The 23,402-nt window shown below is 41.3% G+C and overlaps 2 protein-coding genes across 2 annotated transcripts in view; both read left to right on the top strand.

Moving 5' to 3' along the window:
• The first annotated feature begins 1,724 nt into the window (after positions 1–1,724).
• LOC148079057 (tripartite motif-containing protein 16-like) lies at positions 1,725–4,048 on the top strand. The gene has a single exon (XM_087791973.1). The coding sequence runs from the start codon at positions 1,725–1,727 to the stop codon at positions 3,327–3,329; it is 1,605 nt and encodes a 534-aa protein (XP_087648099.1). The 3' UTR covers positions 3,330–4,048.
• A 3,741-nt stretch (positions 4,049–7,789) lies between these two features.
• cabp7b (calcium binding protein 7b) overlaps positions 7,790–23,402 on the top strand; it is a 55,039-nt gene continuing 39,426 nt past the window's right edge. Inside the window, exon 1 of the mRNA XM_087792342.1 lies at positions 7,790–7,947. Within this exon, the coding sequence (XP_087648468.1) occupies positions 7,839–7,947 (109 nt within the window). The 5' untranslated portion in view covers positions 7,790–7,838. The remainder of the gene's footprint in view (positions 7,948–23,402) is intronic.

Consider the following 23,402-nt stretch of genomic DNA (forward strand, 5'->3'; position numbering starts at 1 on the left):
TCAAAAATACTACCAAATATACTTGTTACTACACTATCACAACAACAGAGTCAAGTACTGGACAATACTACACATATATACTTGTTACTACACTATCACAACACCAGAGTCAAGTACTGGACAATACTACACATATATACTTGTAACTACACTATCACAACACCAGAGTCGAGTACTCAACAGTACTACACATATATACGTGTTACTACACTATCACAACACCAGAGTCAAGTACTGGACAATACTAGACATATATACTTGTTACTACACTATCACAACACCAGAGTCAAGTACTGGACAATACTACACATATATACTTGTTACTACACTATCACAACACCAGAGTCAAGTACTCAACAATACTACACATATATACTTGTTACTACACTATCACAACACCAGAGTCAAGTACTGGACAATACTAGACATATATATACTTGTTACTAAAATATCTCAACACCAGAGTCAAGTACTGAACAATACTACACAAATATACTTGTTACTACACTATCACAACAACAGAGTCAAGTACTGGACAATACTACAAATATATAGTTGTAACTACACTATCACAACACCAGAGTCAAGTACTGGACAATACTGCACATATATATACTTGTTACTACACTATCACAACACCGGAGTCAAGTACTGGACAATACTACACATATATATACTTGTTACTACACTATCACAACACCAGAGTCAAGTACTCAACAATACTACACAAATATACTAGTTACTACACTATCACAACAACAGAGTCAAGTACTGGACAATACTACACATATATAGTTGTAACTACACTATCACAACACCAGAGTCAAGTACTGGACAATACTACACATATATATACTTGTTACTACACTATCACAACACCATAGTCAAGTACTCAACAATACTACACAAATATACTTTTTACTACACTATCACAACACCAGAGTCAAGTACTCAACAATACTACACAAATATACTTGTTACTACACTATCACAACACCAGAGTCAAGTACTCAACAATACTACACATATATACTTGTTACTACACTATCACAACACCAGAGTCAAGTACTCAACAATACTACACAAATATACTTGTTACTACACTATCACAACACTATCAAGTACTCAACAATACTACACAAATATACTTGTTACTACACTATCACAACACTATCAAGTACTCAACAATACTACACATATATACTTGTTACTACACTATCACAACACTATCAAGTACTCAACAATACTACACAAATATACTTGTTACTACACTATCACTATATATTACAATTTATTGTATCGTTTTCATTGTATGTGAGACGTATCGGCTGATTTGTGAAATATAAATACACAGGTGTGTGTGCGTGTCTGTGTGTGTGTGTGTGTGTGTGTGTGTGTGTGTGTGTGTGTGTGTGTGTGTGTGTGTGTGTGTGTGTGTGTGTGTGCGTGCGTGTGTGTGTGTGTGTGTGTGTGTGTGTGTGTGTGTGTGTGTGTGTGTGTGTGTGTGTGTGTGTGTGTGTGTGTGTGTGTGTGTGTGTGTGTGTGTGTGTGTGTGTGTGTGTGTGCGTGTGTGTGTTAGAATCAAGGTGTCTTTGTCCTGAACAACAGGTGTTTTCCAGGAAGTTTAATAATGTGGATCAACAGGTCGAGCAGATCGTGGCAGAGACATGTGACTGAGACTATAAAAGAGTTCACCTGTGAAGGAGTGTTTCAGTCGCAGAGACATGGAGACTAGAGTTGATCTGAGATCTTGTTGCATCTGTCTGGATCTACTGAAGGATCCAGTCTCTCTTCACTGTGGACACAACTACTGTAAGACCTGTGTTGAAGGTCACTGGCAGGAGAAGAACATCTACGAGTGTCCTCAGTGCAGACGGAGCTTCAGCGAGAGACCTGTCCTCCAGAAGAACACTGTGTTAGCAGAGTTAGTGGAGGAGCTGAAGAAGACTGGAGCAGCTGAGGACCTCTGCTCTGCTGGACCTGAAGATGTGACCTGTGACCTCTGCACTGGGAGGAAGATGAAAGCCCTCAAGTCCTGTCTGGTGTGTCTGGTCTCCTACTGTCAGGAACATCTTCAGCCTCATCTAGAAGCTCCGGCCTACAGGAGACACAAGCTGGTCCAGCCGTCCAAGCAGCTCCAGCAGATGATCTGCTCTGAACACGAGGAGGAGAAGAAGATGTTCTGTCGTTCTGATCAGCAGCTCATCTGTTCTCTCTGTGTGGACCAACACAAAGATCATGACATCGTCTCGACCACAGCAGAGAGGAGGGAGAGAAAGAAAGACCTGGATCAGAGTCAAGGAAGGATCCAGCAGAAGATCCAGAAGAGAGAGAAGGAAGTGACGCTGCTCCAGCAGGAGCAGAAGAACATCAGAGTCTCTGCTGAGGAAGCAGTGAAGGACAGTCAGGAGACCCTCGTCCAGATGATCCAGATGATCCAGAGAAGAATGCCTGACGTGGAGCAGAAGATCAGATCTCTGCAGGAGACTGAAGACGCTCGAGTCCGAGGACTTCAGGAGCAGCTGGAGCAGGAGATCTCTGAGCTGAAGAAGAAAGAGGCTGAGCTGCAGCAGCTGTCACTCACCGACAGTCACACCATCTTCCTGCAGAACTGGACCTCACTCTCAGAGGTCAGTGAAGACACGACCTCCTCCACGACCCTTGAGCAAACTCACCGTCGCTTCCAGGAAGTAACAGCAGCCGTGTCAGCCTGCAGAGACCAAGTCCAGGACCTTCTGAGAGACATGTGGACCGACATCTGTTGTCCTTCCAACAGAATGTTCCTTCCAGAGACCAGAGAGCAGTTCCTCACACACTCACAGGACATCACTCTGGATCCAAACACTGCATACTCATGGTTGATGTTGTCTGAAGGAAACAAGAAAGTGACAAACATGAGAAAACGTCAGCCTCGTCCTGATCATCCAGACAGATTCAATTATTATTCTCAGGTCTTGAGTCAAGAGTCTCTGACTGGACATTGTTACTGGGAGGTGAAGAGAACAGATGGAATTGTTGAAGTATCAGTTTCATACAAGAACATCAGCAGATCAGGAAATAAAAGTTATTTTGGATATAATGACAAATCTTGGAGTTTATATTGTCACGACTCTGGTTGTTTTTTTATACACAACAGCATCAGAACTAAAGTCTCCAGTGTCGGACCCTCCACAGTGGGGGTGTACCTGGATCACTCTGCAGGTCTTCTGTCCTTCTACAGCGTCTCTGAGACCATGACTCTCCTCCACAGAGTCCAGACCAGCTTCACTCAACCTCTTCATGCTGGAGTCATGGTTTCATCCTCGTGTGAGTTTGTGAAGCTGAAGTAGACGACAGTGAGATTGTGAGTCTCCAGGAGTGACATCATCACATGAAGCTTCAATGTTTGGATGAACGTCTCTGAGAACGTTTGTCGTTTGTGCCGCAGTGAAGACACAGTGACGTCATGTGACTGGATTAGAACCTCTGTGATTGGATTGTTCCTGATGATGACGAGTCTTCTTTAAATCTTCTTTAATAAACACCTTCATGATCCGGTGATGATGGCAGCAGTCGTTACTCAAGTACTCCACAGTACTACAAATATATCCTGGTTACTACAGTATCTCATTGGATGTTATGGTTGCCTCTGTATCGTGATACGTATCATCAGATTCTTGACAATACACACACTTACACAGCCAGTCGTCCACGAGGAGTCAGAAAGAAGAAGAATTGATGTACATTTGGTTTGGATTCAATATTACAGTCTGAAAGGAATTTGATTTTGTGAAAAAAAGATTTTCTCCAAAGAAGTAAAGATGAAAATGAGTTCAACACAAACTATATCTTGTATCAGAGAAACCAGATCCTTGGATTCAGTGTTATGTTGAGTTATGCTGTATTTTAAAAATGTACATATAGAAACATTGATTTTTATTCACTCAAATCTCGTCTTAAAACACACTTTTATTCTCTTTTAACACAGCATGAGACTCTGAGCTGTTTTTAGTGCTTTTGACTTGTTTTATTTTTGTGTTTTAACTGCTTTCTTAGTACTTTCATGTCATTGTTCAACACTTTGTATCGACTGTTGTTTTTAAAGTGTTTTATCAATAAACTTGATTGATTGATTATTTGTTCTTATTGAAATGTTAATCTAAATCAATGAATTATCTTTTTGAATCATTTATTCTAAATATATCAATATATAGATTATATATATATTTGACACATTGAGTTCAATATTTTAATTCCAATAATTCAAAAACACATTTTCTAAATGCAATATTCTTTGGTTTATTCAATATAACATCGACATCTTTATATTTACTTTCTTACACCTTCGTTCTAAGATCACAATCAAAACTACTTTTATTGTTGTAAACACAACCGTGGATATTATGTGGTGACAACACAAAATTACATGTTAATAATGAATAAATTAATACAAATAACACAACATTAGTGCAACAGTCCATACTTTCCATTTTGAACATTTTCTGCACTTTATACATAATTACATTTTTATTTATGTTTAACGTTGTTTTTTTTACTGTTGGTGGAACAATTCACTAGCAATTGAAATAATAATAATTCTGGTTCTGATATATAAACATGTTTTTGTATAGAATATAAGTTTTACTTAAGAAGATAAATATATTAGATTATTTTGTCCAATAAATATACTGTGTATATACAAAATTTACCTTTCAATGTAAAACATATTTAATTCAAATCTTAAAAAAAAAAATTAACTGTGTGTGTGTGTGTGAGAGACTAAGTCCAGTCGAGGCGAAGGTCAAAGAGTTGTGGGCGTACTCCACCCAGGGCATGTCCTTTGCCCAGGCGGAGGGGGAACGGGAAACCAGGCAGCGCAGGGAGGTCTCGAGGTCCTGGTTTACCCGTTCGGTCTGCCCATTGCTCTGGAGATGGTACCCTGAGGACAGGCTGGGGCGAGCACCGATGAGGCGACAGAACTCGGCCCAGAACCGGGAAGAAAACTGGGGGCCCCGATCCGAGACGATGTCCCTCGGTAGGCCGTGCAGGCGGAAAACGTGGTTCAGGACCGCTTGCAGTCTGGCGTAGGGAAGCTTGGGTAGGGGAACGAAGTGAGCCATCTTCGAGAAGCAGTCGACAATGGTGAGGACAGTAGTCATGCCCTTGGATGGCGGAAACCCGGTGACGAAGTCCATGGAGATGTGGGACCATGGTCAGTCGGGCACCAGCAAGGGCTGGAGCTTTCACGTGGGTTGAGCAGTAGACGGCTTGTTGGCAGCAGAGATGGGACATGCCGCCACATACTCACACACGCCCCGCTGCAGACCAGGCCACCAGAACCACCGCCAGATGAGAGTCAGGGTACGTTGCTGTCCCGGGTGACAGGACCACCTGGCTGAATGACACCAATGCAGTACATGTTTAGGGAGAGGCTCAGGCACAAACAGGCGGTTAGTGGGGCAGGAGGCCGGAGGAGGAGTCTGCCGCAAGGCCCTCCTGACCCTTTCCTCGACCTCCCAGACCAGGTACCCGACCACCAAGTCGGAAGGCAGCACAGTCTCAGGGGCTTGATCGGAGTTCAGCGAGTCGTACATCCGAGACAGGGCGTCTGCCTTAACGTTCTTGGTACTAGGCCCGGAAGGTCACAACAAAGTTAAACCTGGCAAAAAACAAGGACCAGGTTCTTGTGATCTGTCCATACGACAAAAGGGTTCTCCGCTCCCTCCAGCCAGTGACGCCACTCCTCCAAGGCACCCTTGATGGTTAACGGAAAGGGTAACGATTCTTAACCGTAACATCATTAAGAGAGCGATAATCAATGCATGGGCGCAGGGAGCCGTACTTCTTACTGACAAAAAAGAAGCCAGCCCCAACCGAGGATGAGGAAGGGTGCGCGGATTATCCCTGTGGCCAGAGATTCCGAGATGTAATGGTTCATGGCCTCAGTTTCTGGGCGAGACAAGGAGTAAAGGCGACCATGCTGGGGACGGGAACCAGGCAATAACTCAATGGGGCAATCATAAGAGCGATGAGGACGATCATGGAGAGTTGTGGAACCGGAATGGCGACTACGGCGGACTCACCGGTGGAAGCTGGAGCCGGCGCGGTGGCCGGACTCGCCGAAGTGGGAGGGGGTGCTGTGGTCCCGGCGGCGGCCGTCAAGAGCTGGGTTTGGGCGGTCATCATCTACATCTGGTGTCCCAGACTCTGGAGCAGGGAGCCATGCTGCGCTGCCATGGTTTTCTTGCCTAGCTACAGTGTAGCTAGGGTGGAAGTGTTCCTCACCGTCTGCTCCTCAAAGAGGACTCTCTGCTGGGTTCATAGTGGTCTTGTCATACTATTATAATGTGGAACGGAGAAACCCAGGCGCAGAGGTAATTTGCAGAGACTTGGTTTAATTCAGTGGGGAAGGCAGCGGCGTAATCATACAGTCCAGGAACAGGAAACAGAAGGCAAAGCAGGGGTAAAGCAAACTCGGCGTCAAGGGGCAGAAACAGGTCAATAATCACAACAGGCAGGATAAGAGTCTCGGTTTGGACAAAGGCAAGGAGACAGGGTAGGAAGCAGGAATACTCAGTGGCAGGATTACAGGTACTGGAAAACGTTGATGATAAGACAAGGACGTGACAGAGAGTGGAGGCTTAAGAATACAGGGGAGCAATCAGCAGCAGCTGGGGGCGGGACTAACGAGACACGGCTGGGTACAATTACTACTCAGACAGGGGGAAGTAAGACTAGCACAGACACAGAAGGGAGCGGATTTCACAATAAAACTGGAAACACAAGGAGGAACATATAGAGTCATGACAGAATGTGTATTAAAACATTACTTCACTTTCTGCCTGCTTGTGTTACCTACAGACACAACTTTTCAACCTCACATTCAGAATCATTTTAGTGTTTTAAGCATCAAACATTTTATTTATTTATATATTTATTCAAGTGTTGATGACAATGTAGGATAAAATGAATGAGATAAATAAACAATAGGAAAATTAGATGAATATAAAGTACAATACAATAAATTAACATGGAAAGTGAAACATTAAATTAGCCAATATACAATTAAATAACAATTCATAAAACTAGATTATCTTAAGAATGTATAAGCGCCTCCATTATATATATATTTTTTTTATTTTTTTATTTACGCATTTTGATTATTTCATTTTTGTGTGTTAGAACTGAAGCAGAATGAGGCGGATATGTGTGTGTTACAGATAGTGTGTGTGTCTCGGCGTGTGTGTGTGTGTCTCGGCGTGTGTTTGTGTGTCTCGGCGTGTGTGTGTGTGTGTGTGTGTTTGTCTCGGCGTGTTTGTGTGTCTCGGCGTGTGTGCGTGTGTCTCGGGGTTCGTGTGTGTCTCGGTGTGTGTCTCGGGGTGTGTGTGTGTCTCGGGGTGTGTGTCAGAGAAGAGGGGGTGCAGCAGAAGAGGAGATAAACCCTGAGTGTGATCCGTTCAAATCCATCTCCAGAGAAGATGCGAGCGACGAGAGGAACCAGGTCCAGATGTGATGGACAGACTCTGCGAAAGGCGGGATTTTAAAAATGGGCTAAAATTACGCGCGAGAAATCCTCCAGCATTTTGACGCAAAGCGGACTTTTCCCGGTTCGACCGCTTTGTGGAACCTCGAGGACGATGCGAGAAAGTTTCTGGTCTGATCTGAAGATGTGGACATCTCGCGCCAAACCTCGCCGACACTGAGAGGAGGGAAAGAGAAGGTGGAAGTTTCCTGGTTGTTGGTGCGATTCCCGTGCGATCCGTCGCCGCGGAACAGAAGCGGCGCGTGTTCGTGAAGAACTCCTGGAGAGCTGGTCTGCATGAAGATCTCCACTCGGCTGCTGGTGATCTCCCGCAGAAATGCCAGTTCGTGCTGTGACCACCAGGTTCATGTACAAGGGGCTTTGCACTATCCCAGATGTCCTCGCCTACAGGAGCCCAGTCACTCTGCCCGAGGACGAGGTGGAAGGTGAGTTCCTGCTGGACCTTCTTGTTCCTGTTACTGGCGGTGAAAGGTCTGAGGAGCAGGTTCAGCACCTTGGAGAACTCCTTCTTCTTAATCTAGAAACATGATCCTTGATTTATCCTGGAGTTTTAGAATCATTTCCCGCATCTTTAATGGAAAATATTATCATCATAAAACACACAAACTGTGGATAAAATAGGAAGATTCGAAAGATGACGTGATATTAAATGAATTTATTCATGTTTAATATTTAATCGTCCAGGCTAGCCAGGGTTACGAGTCACTGAAGCCCATCCGAGTTCTCACCTGGACGAGCAAGAGACGAGAATATGGAATAAATCAGTGTCAGAATGTTGATATTTTAAATAATTATACTTTTATTTTAGTATTAAAATGTTAATTTTGTTTAATGAATAATAATTAATTTCTATATTGAAAGGTTGAATTTGTTTCACTTAATAATTGTACGGAAGAAAAATAAATTACAATTTTACATAAAGTTTCATATTAAAATTACAATAATAAATAAATAAATGTTCTAAGTTTAATATTTTTTAATTCATAGTCTTTTTAATTCATTATATAAATGTTGGTATAATAGTGTCAGCAGACATTACCAACAGAGCACCGAGCTACGTGATCCAACCTTCAGCCAATCATGTGACACTATTACACCAACATTTTTACACTGAATTTAAAGGCTGTGAATAAAAATAAATGAATAAAAACTCATAAAATATCAAACTCTATGAGTAAAAAAACATTAAAGTCATTTTGAAAATATTGGATTTTAAAAATGAATTTAATCAGAAAGAAACACATTCAACCTTTCGATGGAGAAACAAATGAATCCAATCCTTCAACGAAGAAGAAAATGTAACATGTGACATATAATGATGGGAATATATCTGTCTTGATTTGTGGAAGAAAATCCAAGTGGTTTTTAATGAACATCCAAAGAATGTCATCTCGGTTTACTTCAAGGTGTCGTTGATGTTACGATGACAGGCGTCAATCAAAACACATCTTAAATCATAGAAATGTCGTAAAATGTCATCATGAAACAGCAGGTGTCGCCGTGGAACGTTCTTGACGGACCTCCAGGTTTCTTCATTGACATTAGAGTCGATGTCTTTACTGTGGTTTTCAACCTGGAAATATTTATAATAATACAATAATTTAGCTTCATCTCAATCATCTCGACATTGTTATGATGAGGAACTAATTACACTTTTTAATTTTCCTCTTTTAATGTTGGTTTCCGTGACTTTGATCTAGAGATGCAGCATTGGTTTGATTCCTCGTCCGATGCTACAGTTTTCTTCCGGTGACGACAATTTTCAATGCACGTCAGAAGGTGGAGAAGTTGTTTGTGCTGCAGCTTTAAAACGATAAAAAATGATGGTTTGAATATTTTGAGGAAATATTGGCGTTGACGTGATCCTGAATCCATTTCTGCTCCAGGCACTCTGGTTTCCTCCCACGACGCATAAGGATGATTAATGACATGTGTGAAGATGGTGTGTGTGTGTTTGTGTGTGTGATCCTGCCTCACACCCCGTGTAGCTGGGATAGACTCAGAAAAGAGCAGTAAAATAGAAGAAATTATATTTGACATTCTTATTTTTCAATTCTTCTGGCTCTGTGACCTCAGGAAAGATCCAAACATTACTGAACATGATGTTTGCTCGAAGCCAAGCAGATGTTTTTGCTCTGAATTAATGTGGTTTGTTGCAGAATCTCTGACAGGATTAAATAAATGACTTGAACACGTTAAAATATTTCTTAACCGTGTTTATTTGATCAATATAGATGTTGCTTTTTATTTGTTGATCATTTTTTATAGTCCATCTTTTCATTAATATTGTTCTTTTTATGTATTCATTTTGTTTGTGTGGGTTCTACTTCAGTTGCTGCTCGCCCTCTAACCACTTAGAGGGCGAGCACCAATTCGTAGAACCTAAGATTATGATTATAAATCAGGTGTTTTCTCTTGTTTGTGTTTTATTTATTATATTATTATTATTGTTGTTGTTGTTGTTGTTTAGATTATTATTCTTTAGATTATATTGAAGCAGTGATTCATATTTCTAACATAAGAATGAACAAACCGATGCTTAAAAATGAAATAATACAAAAATGAGTGTCCTTAAGAAATAAATAATAAACCAGAAAACAACAATTAGAATTTGACTATTTTGAAAAATGAATAACCATTAATAATAATTACTCCAAACATAACAAAATAAATCAGAATCAGCTTTGTTCGTCCAGGATATATTGACAATATACACATAATTTTTTTTAAGCGACTCTTAAGGAAACGTGGTAAATATTAGTTGCTTTATATTCATTCACTCGATCAGAAACATACATTTTCATAATAACTATTTTTAACAGATAAACATGTGAAGTAAGTTGATAATTGTCTTATAATAACTTTGGCGAATCGTCGCAGACACAAATGTCAAGAATAATTCATCGAAGATTAGCTTCTGGTCAAGCATGAGTTCAAGACGTGTCGCATCAGCAACACACACTCCTGCTATTGTGAGCGACAACAATGAGTCTTGTTTTGTTTATCGGGAGAAGCTTCACAAAGAGCAGCGCTCGCTATGATGTGGAGCGAAGCCAGACTCGGACAATAAGGAGATAAGTCTGATGCCATCTTGTATCTCAGAGTCTTTCATGAGGAATTCCATTTCCCTTCCTTCTGTCTTTAGGTTGCGCGTCGCCCTTGCTTTCATCCGCTCTTTTGACATTGAAAACACACACTATCAGCGGTGACGACAAATTTAATTAAAGAGAGACCATCGCTCTCAGGATTGCGACTTCAGACTAATGGAAAGTGTTTTGTCTGGTTTAGACGCCATCCAGGAATGACTCGTTGAATCCGGACGCACAACAACACAACTTCTCACGGCAACAACAAGAAAACCTTGTTTAAACTCAGGGTCAAGGTGACCCAGAGGCCTCTGAAACAAATGTGTCACCTTGACCCTGAGAAAACACAAGGGATACCATCACATTTGTTTTCGGGCCTTCGGGTCACCTTGACCCAGAGATAACACAAGGGATACCACAAACAGATTTGTTTTCTGGGCCTTTGGGTCATCTTGACCCAGAAATAACACAAGGGTTACCACAAACGCATTTGTTTTCTGGACCTTCTGGTCACCTTGACCCAGAGATAACAAAAGGGATACCACAAACACATTTTTTTCTGGGCTTTTGTTTGTAACTTTGACACGGAGGATATGACGAATACTGCCAACTATTGGCTAGAGGTTTAAATGCAGCACACAAAAGAATAAAGGCTGTGAATGTTAATTATAAAATAAAACATCGAATGATTGTCTTTTATACACAAAATATTTAAATATAAACCATAACACGACTTTGAATAAAAAAAAAATTTACTTAAAAAAAGTTTTAAACAATAAAATAAATGAAAAAAGTATTAACTTTTTGTATACATCCATACAGTGCTACGAATACCAGTATAGTATCAGGAATAAAATATTGTGATAAATCGTTAAACCTTAATGACCATTTATAGATAATGTAAGATAAGATATTAATTTATTTGTCCAAAAGTATCCAGATCATTATCTTCAGAGTCCACTAGATGGTAGTGATGTGTCGATGAAGCTTCATGAAACAGTGTCATTATCTTCAGAGTCCACTAGATGGTAGTGATGTGTTGATGAAGCTTCATGAAACAGTGTCATTATCTTCAGAGTCCACTAGATGGTAGTGATGTGTTGATGAAGCTTCATGAAACAGTGTCATTATATTCAGAATCCACTAGATGGTAGTGATGTGTTGATGAAGCTTCATGAAACAGTGTCATTATATTCAGAATCCACTAGATGGTAGTGATGTGTTGATGAAGCTTCATGAAACAGTGACTTTATCTTCAGAGTCCACTAGATGGTAGTATTGTGTTGATGAAGCTTCATGAAACAGTGTCATTATCTTCAGAGTCCACTAGATGGTAGTGATGTGTTGATGAAGCTTCATGAAACAGTGTCTTTATCTTCAGAGTCCACTAGATGGTAGTGATGTGTTGATGAAGCTTCAGGAAACAGTGTCATTATATTCAGAATCCACTAGATGGTAGTGATGTGTTGATGAAGCTTCATGAAACAGTGTCATTATCTTCAGAGTCCACTAGATGGTAGTGATGTGTTGGTGAAGCTTCATGAAACAGTGTCATTATCTTCAGAGTCCACTAGATGGTAGTGATGTGTTGATGAAGCTTCATGAAACAGTGTCTTTATCTTCAGAGTCCACTGGATGGTAGTGATGTGTTGATGAAGCTTCATGAAACAGTGTCATTATCTTCAGAGTCCACTAGATGGTAGTGATGTGTTGATGAAGCTTCATGAAACATTGTCATTATCTTCAGAGTCCACTAGATGGTAGTGATGTGTTGATGAAGCTTCATGAAAGAGTGTCATTATCTTCAGAGTCCACTAGATGGTAGTGATGTGTTGATGAAGCTTCATGAAACAGTGTCATTATCTTCAGAGTCCACTAGATGGTAGTGATGTGTTAATGAAGCTTCATGAAAGAGTGTCATTATCTTCAGAGTCCACTAGATGGTAGTGATGTGTTGGTGAAGCTTCATGAAATGGTGTCATTATCTTCAGAGTCCACTGGATGGTAGTGATGTGTTGATGAAGCTTCATGAAACAGTGTCATTATCTTCAGAGTCCACTAGATGGTAGTGATCTGTCGATGAAGCTTCATGAAACAGTGTCATTATCTTCAGAGTCCACTAGATGGTAGTGATCTGTCGATGAAGCTTCATGAAACAGTGTCATTATCTTCAGAGTCCACTAGATGGTAGTGATGTTTTCATGAAGCTTCACGAAACAGTGTCATTATCTTCAGAGTCCACTAGATGGTAGTGATGTTTTCATGAAGCTTCACGAAACAGTGTCTTTATCTTCAGAGTCCACTTGTTGTCGTCTCTGAACTATTTCCCTTTGTTTTGAACAACTGTTCCAATAAAACATCATTCTTAAACTGCCACCTACTGACCTCTGAACAACATGACACTACTTCATGAAGCTTAATCAGAACATCACTACAATGTAAATATCGCAATATTTATTTCACAATAAAGTATATTCAGCTGCAGTTTATCGATTTATTTTTTTCACTGCCAATCCTATTCTATATTTATCTGAGGCCTTCAATGGTTTCTATTTTAATAATAATACCAAAGTGTCAATAAAAAAAATAAATATTTATTAACACTTTGCTCAAAAGTATTCACAGCGTTTGTTTATTTCTGTGTTGCAATTTAACATCATGTGAGACCCCAGTGATGACTGAGGACGAGAGGATACAGTGATGACTGAGGATGAGAGGATACAGTGATGACTGAGGATGAGAGGATACAGTGATGACTGAGGATGAGAGGATACAGTGATGACTGAGGACGAGAGGATACAGTGATGACTGAGGATGAGAGGATACAGTGATGACTGAGGATGAGAGGATACAGTGATGACTGAGGATGAGAGGATACAGTGATGACTGAGGACGAGAGGATACAGTGATGACTGAGGATGAGAAGATACAGTGATGACTGAGGATGAGAGGATACAGTGATGACTGAGGACGAGAGGATACAGTGATGACTGAGGATGAGAGGATACAGTGATGACTGAGGATGAGAGGATACAGTGATGACTGAGGATGAGAGGATACAGTGATGACTGAGGACGAGAGGATACAGTGATGACTGAGGACGAGAGGATACAGTGATGACTGAGGATGAGAGGATACAGTGATGACTGAGGATGAGAGGATACAGTGATGTCTGAGGATGAGAGGATACAGTGATGACTGAGGACGAGAGGATACAGTGATGACTGAGGATGAGGATACAGTGATGTCTGAGGATGAGAGGATACAGTGATGACTGAGGACGAGAGGATACAGTGATGACTGAGGATGAGAGGATACAGTGATGACTGAGGATGAGAAGATACAGTGATGACTGAGGATGAGAGGATACAGTGATGACTAAGGACGAGAGGATACAGTGATGACTGAGGATGAGAGGATACAGTGATGACTGAGGATGAGAGGATACAGTGATGACTGAGGATGAGAGGATACAGTGATGACTGAGGATGAGAGGATACAGTGATGACTGAGGATGAGAGGATACAGTGATGACTGAGGACGAGAGGATACAGTGATGACTGAGGATGAGAGGATACAGTGATGACTGAGGATGAGAGGATACAGTGATGACTGAGGACGAGAGGATACAGTGATGACTGAGGACGAGAGGATACAGTGATGACTGAGGACGAGAGGATACAGTGATGACTGAGGATGAGAGGATACAGTGATGTCTGAGGACGAGAGGATACAGTGATGACTGAGGACGAGAGGATACAGTGATGACTGAGGATGAGAGGATACAGTGATGACTGAGGATGAGAGGATACAGTGGTGACTGAGGACGAGAGGATACAGTGATGACTGAGGATGAGAGGATACAGTGATGACTGAGGATGAGAGGATACAGTGATGACTGAGGACGAGAGGATACAGTGATGACTGAGGATGAGAGGATACAGTGATCACTGAGGATGAGAGGATACAATAAAACATCATTTTTAAACTGATGGCCTCACTCTGACCTCTGAACAACATGACACTGTTTCATGAAGCTTCATCAACACATCAATATCCAACAGTGACGCAATTTGTAACTTAATAATGCCTAAAACTACTTCATAAAGATTAACCAGGAGCAGAAAGATTCAGTTCAAATACTTATTTTCTTTAGTCAAAGTAACAAACAGTATCTTGAAGGTGTGGCAGCTCCTCAGATGTCACGCGGGAGGATCAGGTGTAGCTTCTGAAGCAAGAGGTTGCAGGTGTGAATCCGTGGCATCAAAGTCGTGAATCAACGGAGTAATAAAAAACCCAAACATCCCAGCGTGAGTCCTTCATCAGCGACGAGCCGTTCGACTCATGACTCCGGATCCATTCTTCATCTCAGCTCACGCTGGTCCAGCTGTTGACTCTGAGCCTCTCGCTGAGTCTCGGGAAGTTTGGTGGTGACAAGAAAGCTGCTCTTCTCGCAGGCGCTCGTCAGGACCTCTTAACTGCAGCGACCACCGAGTCATTCATGTCTGAGCCAGAGCGTCCTTGAACCCCGGCAGCACCTCTGAGTCTCACATCCACACATATGTTCAAGCTCGGTGTAAATCTAACGACTGGAAATGACAGAAATTCTCTTTTAAAAGTCGTGTAATTATTGTGACTTGAGAAGGTGGTTTTAGTATCAACAGCCACATTGATGCGTAAAAAAGATAGATGTGAAAATAGATGCGTAGGTCAGTGAGGTGGAGTTTGTAGAGTTTGTTATCAAGGTATTACTCCAGGTCAGGTTAGGAATCTGACTTAAGGCTGTGAGTCGAAGTAAAGACGTCAGATTTGGTTTGTAGTCACAATTTTACTCGCTACGAGGAGAGTTTAATACAGAACCTTCATGTCGAGCGTCCCGTCGTACTCTGAAGCGAGAACTGTTTCTGTCGCATCTTTATACTCGGACATTATAGAGGCTTCGAGACACAGAAACAATGTTTGTAACTAGAAAACCGCAGACTATGAATGAAATGTTCTGAATGACCATCTGGACCCACTAATCTCTTGAAGGATTCATAGCTGTCTGGAGTAAAAAGATGAGCTACTACTGCCACCTGCTGTCGTATCGAGTTCATTTCCACCAAAGATATTTCCAAAGCTGAAGAACTGAATCAAATCAAATAGATATTATGAGATAAAATGAAAGTGTGAGAAAAATATCATTTTTCAGGCTGTAATACTTTGCTTTACTAAGAGTAATATTTAACAGCATTTTGTCACTGTTCATATGTCCTTTAAGCCACTTTTTTAATGTTAGTTAATAAAAAAATGATCACTTGGACATCAGTACAGTGTCAACAATCTATCAGTAGGAACAAGTATCATGATACTGTAGTAACAAGGATATATGTGTAGTATTGTTGAGTACTTGACTCTGGTGTTGTGATACTGTAGTAACAAGTATATATGTGTAGTATTGTTGAGTACTTGACTCTGGTGTTGTGATAGTGTAGTAACAAGGATATATGTGTAGTATTGTTGAGTACTTGACTCTGGTGTTGTGATAGTGTAGTAACAAGTATATATGTGTAGTATTGTCCAGTACTTGACTCTGGTGTTGTGATAGTGTAGTAACAAGGATATATGTGTAGTATTGTTGAGTACTTGACTCTGGTGTTGTGATAGTGTAGTAACAAGTATATATGTGTAGTATTGTCCAGTACTTGACTCTGGTGTTGTGATAGTGTAGTAACAAGGATATATGTGTAGTATTGTTGAGTACTTGACTCTGGTGTTGTGATAGTGTAGTAACAAGTATATATGTGTAGTATTGTCCAGTACTTGACTCTGGTGTTGTGATAGGGTAGTAACAAGTATATATGTGTAGTATTGTTGAGTACTTGACTCTGGTGTTGTGATAGTGTAGTAACAAGGATATATGTGTAGTATTGTCCAGTACTTGACTCTGGTGTTGTGATAGTGTAGTAACAAGTATATATGTGTAGTATTGTCCAGTACTTGACTCTGGTGTTGTGATAGTGTAGTAACAAGGATATATGTGTAGTATTGTCCAGTACTTGACTCTGGTGTTGTGATAGTGTAGTAACAAGTATATATGTGTAGTATTGTCCAGTACTTGACTCTGGTGTTGTGATAGTGTAGTAACAAGGATATATGTGTAGTATTGTTGAGTACTTGACTCTGGTGTTGTGATAGTGTAGTAACAAGGATATATGTGTAGTATTGTCCAGTACTTGACTCTGGTGTTGTGATAGTGTAGTAACAAGTATATATGTGTAGTATTGTCCAGTACTTGACTCTGGTGTTGTGATACTGTAGTAACAAGTATATATGTGTAGTATTGTCCAGTACTTGACTCTGGTGTTGTGATAGTGTAGTAACAAGTATATATGTGTAGTATTGTCCAATACTTGACTCTGGTGTTGTGATAGTGTAGTAACAAGTATATATGTGTAGTATTGTCCAATACTTGACTCTGGTGTTGTTATAGTGTAGTAACAAGTATATATGTGTAGTATTGTCCAGTACTTGACTCTGGTGTTGTAGTATTTACAGACCACATGACTCTTGACGAAGTCGTAACTACTTTCATTTGTTTTCAAACTAAAATATGTCCAAACATTAGCTTTAAAAGCTGCTGGACTCACTGTATCCTCTCGTCCTCAGTCATCATTTTTCCTTTAGTGGTGGAGGACGTAACGACTGCTGCCATCTAGAGGCCGGAAGTTGAATTGCAACACAAACATGAATAATCTATATGAATATTTATGTGTTATAAGTTAATTTTAAAAATCTAATCATTTTTATTTTATACACTTGTGAGTAATTTGATTTCTGTCTTGACGACGATGAGGCGTCTCCTGGTGTCCTTGACACCACCAGAAAAAAGATCAGGGAGAACGACAGGCGGTGACAGACGAGCATATTGTTCTGACGAAGGAGATTTTAATCAGCAGTTCTCTGGTTTCATCGCCTCGTTACAAGTGGACGAGTCGTCTCGCGGGACGTGAGAGAAGAGTTTGATGACACGTTACGATCCTGGGCCGAACAATTGATCCATAAACTCGACATCAAAGTCCACGAGCGACGACAGGTTTTGTGCTTCAGATGAAACCAGAAGATGAAACGAAGCGGCTTCTTTTTTTAAACCTCCCTCACACAGTTAGCATCCGTGTGATCACTGACATGTCGTTAGCATCCGTGTGATCACTGACATGTCGTTAGCATCCGTGTGATCACTGACATGTCGTTAGCATCCGTGTGATCACTGACATGTCGTTAGCATCCGTGTGATCACTGACATGTCGTTAGCATCCGTGTGATCACTGACATGTCGTTAGCATCCGTGTGATCACTGACATGTCGTTAGCATCCGTGTGATCACTGACATGTTGTTAGCATGCGTGTGATCGCTGACATGTCGTTAGCATCCATGTAATCACTTACATGTCGTTAGCATCTGTGTGATCACTGACATGTCGTTAGCATCCGTGTGATCACTGACATGTAGTTAGCATCCGTGTGATTGAGGACATGTTGTTAGCATCCGTGTAATCGCTGACATGTTGTTAGCATCCGTGTGATCACTGACATGTCGTTAGCATCCGTGTGATCACTGACATGTCGTTAGCATCCGTGTGATCACTGACATGTCGTTAGCATCCGTGTGATCACTGACATGTCGTTAGCATCCGTGTGATCACTGACATGTCGTTAGCATCCGTGTGATCACTGACTTGTTGTTAGCATCCGTGTGATCACTGACATGTTGTTAGCATCCGTGTGATCACTGACATGTTGTTAGCATCCGTGTGATCACTGACATGTTGTTAGCATCCGTGTGATCACTGACATGTTGTTAGCATCCGTGTGATCACTGACATGTCGTTAGCATCCGTGTGATCACTGACATGTCGTTAGCATCCGTGTGATCACTGACTTGTTGTTAGCATCCGTGTGATCACTGACATGTTGTTAGCATCCGTGTGATCACTGATATGTTGTTAGCATCCGTGTGATCACTGACATGTTGTTAGCATCCGTGTGATCACTGACATGTCGTTAGCATCCGTGTGATCACTGACATGTCGTTAGCATCCGTGTGATCACTGACATGTCGTTAGCATCCGTGTGATCACTGACATGTTGTTAGCATCCGTGTGATCACTGACATGTCGTTAGCATCCGTGTGATCACTGACATTTCGTTAGCATCCGTGTGATCACTGACATGTCGTTAGCATCCGTGTGATCACTGACATGTCGTTAGCATCCGTGTGATCACTGACTTGTTGTTAGCATCCGTGTGATCACTGACTTGTTGTTAGCATCCGTGTGATCACTGACATGTTGTTAGCATCCGTGTGATCGCTGACATGTTGTTAGCATGCGTGTGATCGCTGACATGTCGTTAGCATCCGTGTGATCACTGACTTGTTGATAGCATCCGTGTGACCACTGACTTGTTGTTAGCATCCGTGTGATCACTGACATGTTGTTAGCATCCGTGTGATCGCTGACATGTTGTTAGCATCCGTGTGATCGCTGTTATGTCGTGAGCATCCGTGTGATCGCTGACATGTTGTTAGCATCCGTGTGATCGCTGTTATGTCGTTAGCATCCGTGTAATCACTGACATGTTGTTAGCATCCGTGTGATCGCTGACATGTCGTTAGCATCCGTGTGATCACTGACATGTTGTTAGCATCTGTGTGATCGCTGACATGTCGTTAGCATCCGTGTGATCACTGACATGTCGTTAGCATCCGTGTAATCAGTGACATGTCGTTAGCATCCGTGTGATCACTGACCCTGGTCTGGAAAAGCGCTATATAAATAAAAATTACTTACTTACATGTTGTTAGCTTGCGTGTGATCACTTACATGTCGTTAGCATCTGTGTGATCACTGACATGTCGTTAGCATCCGTGTGATCACTGACATTTAGTTAGCATCCGTGTGATTGAGGACATGTTGTTAGCATCCGTGTAATCGCTGACATGTTGTTAGCATCCGTGTGATCGCTGACATGTTGTTAGCATCCGTGTGATCGCTGACATGTTGTTAGCATGCGTGTGATCACTAACATGTTGTTAGCATCCGTGTGATCACTGACATGTTGTTAGCATCCGTGTGATCGTTGACATGTTGTTAGCATCCGTGTGATCGCTGACATGTTGTTAGCATCCGTGTGATCACTGACATGTCGTTAGCATCCGTGTAATCGCTGACATGTTGTTAGCATCCGCGTGATCACTGACATGTTGTTAGCATGCGTGTGGTCGCTGACATGTCGTTAGCATCCGTGTGATCACTGACATGTCGTTAGCATCCGTGTGATCGCTGACATGTCGTTAGCATCCGTGTAATCGCTGACATGTTGTTAGCATCCGTGTGATCACTGACATGTCGTTAGCATCCGTGTAATCGCTGACATGTTGTTAGCATCCGTGTAATAGCTGACATGTTGTTAGCATCCGTGTGGTCGCTGACATGTCGTTAGCATCCATGTGATCATGAGACCAACACTATGACAGAGGGTTTTAATCAGTGTTTCGACGCATAATTAGATCTCATTAATATTCATAATTTTATAGATTAAATCAATCGTTCCAGTGATTTTAAATGTGTTGAAGACGAACAATTATGTTGATGATTCACTGAGATTAAAAAATAATGTAAATTTAAGTTGTTTTGTTTAAAGAAAATGAATAAATCCTGGATCATTATATGGAACTTATTGCTGTCGACAGTTAAACCTGCATTAAAGTGTAACTAATGTGTGTTAAAGTGTGTATGTGCGTGTGTGTTAAAGTGTGTATGTGCCTGTGTGTTAAAGTGTGTATGTGCGTGTGTGTTAAAGTGTGTATGTGCGTGTGTGTTAAAGTGTGTATGTGCGTGTGTGTTAAAGTGTGTAAGTGCGTGTGTGTTAAAGTGTGTATGTGTGTGTTAAAGTGTGTAAGTGCGTGTGTGTTAAAGTGTGTATGTGTGTGTGTGGTAAAGTGTGTATGTGCGTGTGTGTTAAAGTCTGTATGTGCCTGTGTGTTAAAGTGTGTATGTGCGTGTGTGTTAAAGTGTGTATGTGCGTGTGTGTTAAAGTGTGTATGTGCCTGTGTGGTAAAGTGTGTATGTGTGTGTGTATTAAAGTGTGTATGTGCGTGTGTGTTAAAGTGTGTATGTACCTGTGTGGTATAGTGTGTGTGTATGTGCGTGTGTGTTAAAGTGTGAATGTGCGTGTTGAAGTGTGTATGTGTGTGTGTGGTAAAGTGTGTATGTGCGTGTGTGTTAAAGTGTGTATGTGCGTGTGTGTTAAAGTGTGTATGTGCGTGTGTGTTAAAGTGTGAATGTGCGTGTTGAAGTGTGTATGTGCGTGTGTGTTAAAGTGTGAATGTGCGTGTTGAAGTGTGTATGTGCGTGTGTGGTAAAGTGTGTATGTGCGTGTGTGTTAAAGTGTGTATGTGCGTGTGTGTTAAAGTGTGTATGTGCGTGTGTGTTTTAAAGTGTGTATGTGCATTTGTGTTAAGGTGTGAATGTGCGTGTTTAAGTGTGTATATGCATTTGTGTTAAAGTGTGTAAGTGCGTGTGTGTTAAAGTGTGTATGTGCATGTGTGTTAAAGTGTGTATGTGCGTGTGTGGTAAAGTGTGTATGTGCATGTGTGTTTAAGTGTGTATGTGCATTTGTGTTAAAGTGTGTAAGTGCGTGTGTGTTAAAGTGTGTATGTGTGTGTTAAAGTGTGTAAGTGCGTGTGTGTTAAAGTGTGTATGTGTGTGTTAAAGTGTGTATGTGTGTGTTTAAGTGTGTATGTGTGTGTTTAAGTGTGTATGTGTGTGTTTAAGTGTGTATGTGTGTGTTTAAGTGTGTATGTGTGTGTTTAAGTGTGTATGTGTGTGTTTGAGTGTGTATGTGTGTGTTAAAGTGTGTATGTGTGTGTTTAAGTGTGTATGTGCGTGTGTGTTAAAGTGTGTATGTGTGTGTTAAAGTGTGTATGTGTGTGTTTAAGTGTGTATGTGTGTGTTTAAGTGTGTATGTGTGTGTTAAAGTGTGTATGTGTGTGTTTAAGTGTGTATGTGTGTGTTTAAGTGTGTATGTGTGTGTTTAAGTGTGTATGTGTGTGTAAAAGTGTGTATGTGTGTGTTTAAGTGTGTATGTGTGTGTTAAAGTGTGTATGTGTGTGTTTAAGTGTGTATGTGTGTGTTAAAGTGTGTATGTGTGTGTTAAAGTGTGTATGTGTGTGTTAAAGTGTGTATGTGTGTGTTAAAGTGTGTATGTGTGTGTTTAAGTGTGTATGTGTGTGTTTAAGTGTGTATGTGTGTGTTTAAGTGTGTATGTGTGTGTTTAAGTGTGTATGTGTGTGTTTAAGTGTGTATGTGTGTGTTAAAGTGTGTATGTGTGTGTTTAAGTGTGTATGTGTGTGTTAAAGTGTGTATGTGTGTGTTTAAGTGTGTATGTGTGTGTTTAAGTGTGTATGTGTGTGTTTAAGTGTGTATGTGTGTGTTAAAGTGTGTATGTGTGTGTTTAAGTGTGTATGTGTGTGTTAAAGTGTGTATGTGTGTGTTTAAGTGTGTATGTGTGTGTTTAAGTGTGTATGTGTGTGTTTAAGTGTGTATGTGTGTGTTAAAGTGTGTATGTGTGTGTTTAAGTGTGTATGTGTGTGTTAAAGTGTCCTGATGAAGTTCTCCGAGCTCTTAATGAACCTGACATTTTCGCAGGATGTTTGTGGGAACAGATGGAGGCTCAGGTGCGTCGAGTCGCTGCCAACACTTCCTGCTCGTGCTCGTCTCCTCCTGTCACTCTGGTCAAAGTTTCACCCTCTTAACTCTGGTCAAAGTTTCACCCTCTTAACTCTGGTCAAAGTTTCACCCTCGTAACTCTGGTCAAAGTTTCACCCTCTTAACTCTGGTCAAAGTTTCACCCTCGTAACTCTGGTCAAAGTTTCACCCTCGTAACTCTGGTCAAAGTTTCACCCTCGTAGCTCTGGTCAAAGTTTCACCCTCGTAGCTCTGGTCAAAGTTTCACCCTCATAACTCTGGTCAAATTTTCACCCTCGTAACTCTGGTCAAAGTTTCACCCTTGTGACTCTGGTCAAAGTTTCACCCTCGTAGCTCTGGTCAAAGTTTCACCCTCGTAACTCTGGTCAAAGTTTCACCCTCGTGACTCTGGTCAAAGTTTCACCCTCGTAACTCTGGTCAAAGTTTCACCCTCGTAGCTCTGGTCAAAGTTTCACCCTCATAACTCTGGTCAAATTTTCACCCTCGTAACTCTGGTCAAAGTTTTACCCTCGTAGCTCTGGTCAAAGTTTCACCCTCGTAACTCTGGTCAAAGTTTCACCCTCGTAGCTCTGGTCAAAGTTTCACCCTCTTAACTCTGGTCAAAGTTTCCCCCTCGTAGCTCTGGTCAAAGTTTCACCCTCGTAACTCTGGTCAAAGTTTCACCCTCGTAACTCAGGTCAAAGTTTCACCCTTGTAACTCTGGTCAAAGTTTCACCCTCGTAACTCTGGTCAAAGTTTTACCCTCGTAACTCTGGTCAAAGTTTCACCCTCGTAACCCTGGTCAAAGTTTCACCCTCGTAGCTCTGGTCAAAGTTTCACCCTGGTAACTCAGGTCAAAGTTTCACCCTCGTAACTCTGGTCAAATTTTCACCCTTGTAACTCTGGTCAAAGTTTCACCCTCGTAACTCTGGTCAAAGTTTCACCCTTGTAACTCTGGTCAAAGTTTCACCCTCGTAACTCTGGTCAAAGTTTCACCCTCGTAGCTCTGGTCAAAGTTTCACCCTCGTAACTCTGGTCAAAGTTTCACCCTCGTAACTCTGGTCA

Source organism: Callionymus lyra, chromosome 5 (genome assembly GCF_982586985.1).
Source record: "Callionymus lyra chromosome 5, fCalLyr1.hap1.1, whole genome shotgun sequence".
NCBI classification, from domain to species: domain Eukaryota; kingdom Metazoa; phylum Chordata; class Actinopteri; order Syngnathiformes; family Callionymidae; genus Callionymus; species Callionymus lyra.

What these genes read in the sequence shown, in the direction of transcription:
- LOC148079057 (XM_087791973.1), top strand. Translation starts at nt 1,725, where the DNA reads ATGGAGACTAGAGTTGATCTGAGATCTTGTTGCATCTGTCTGGATCTA.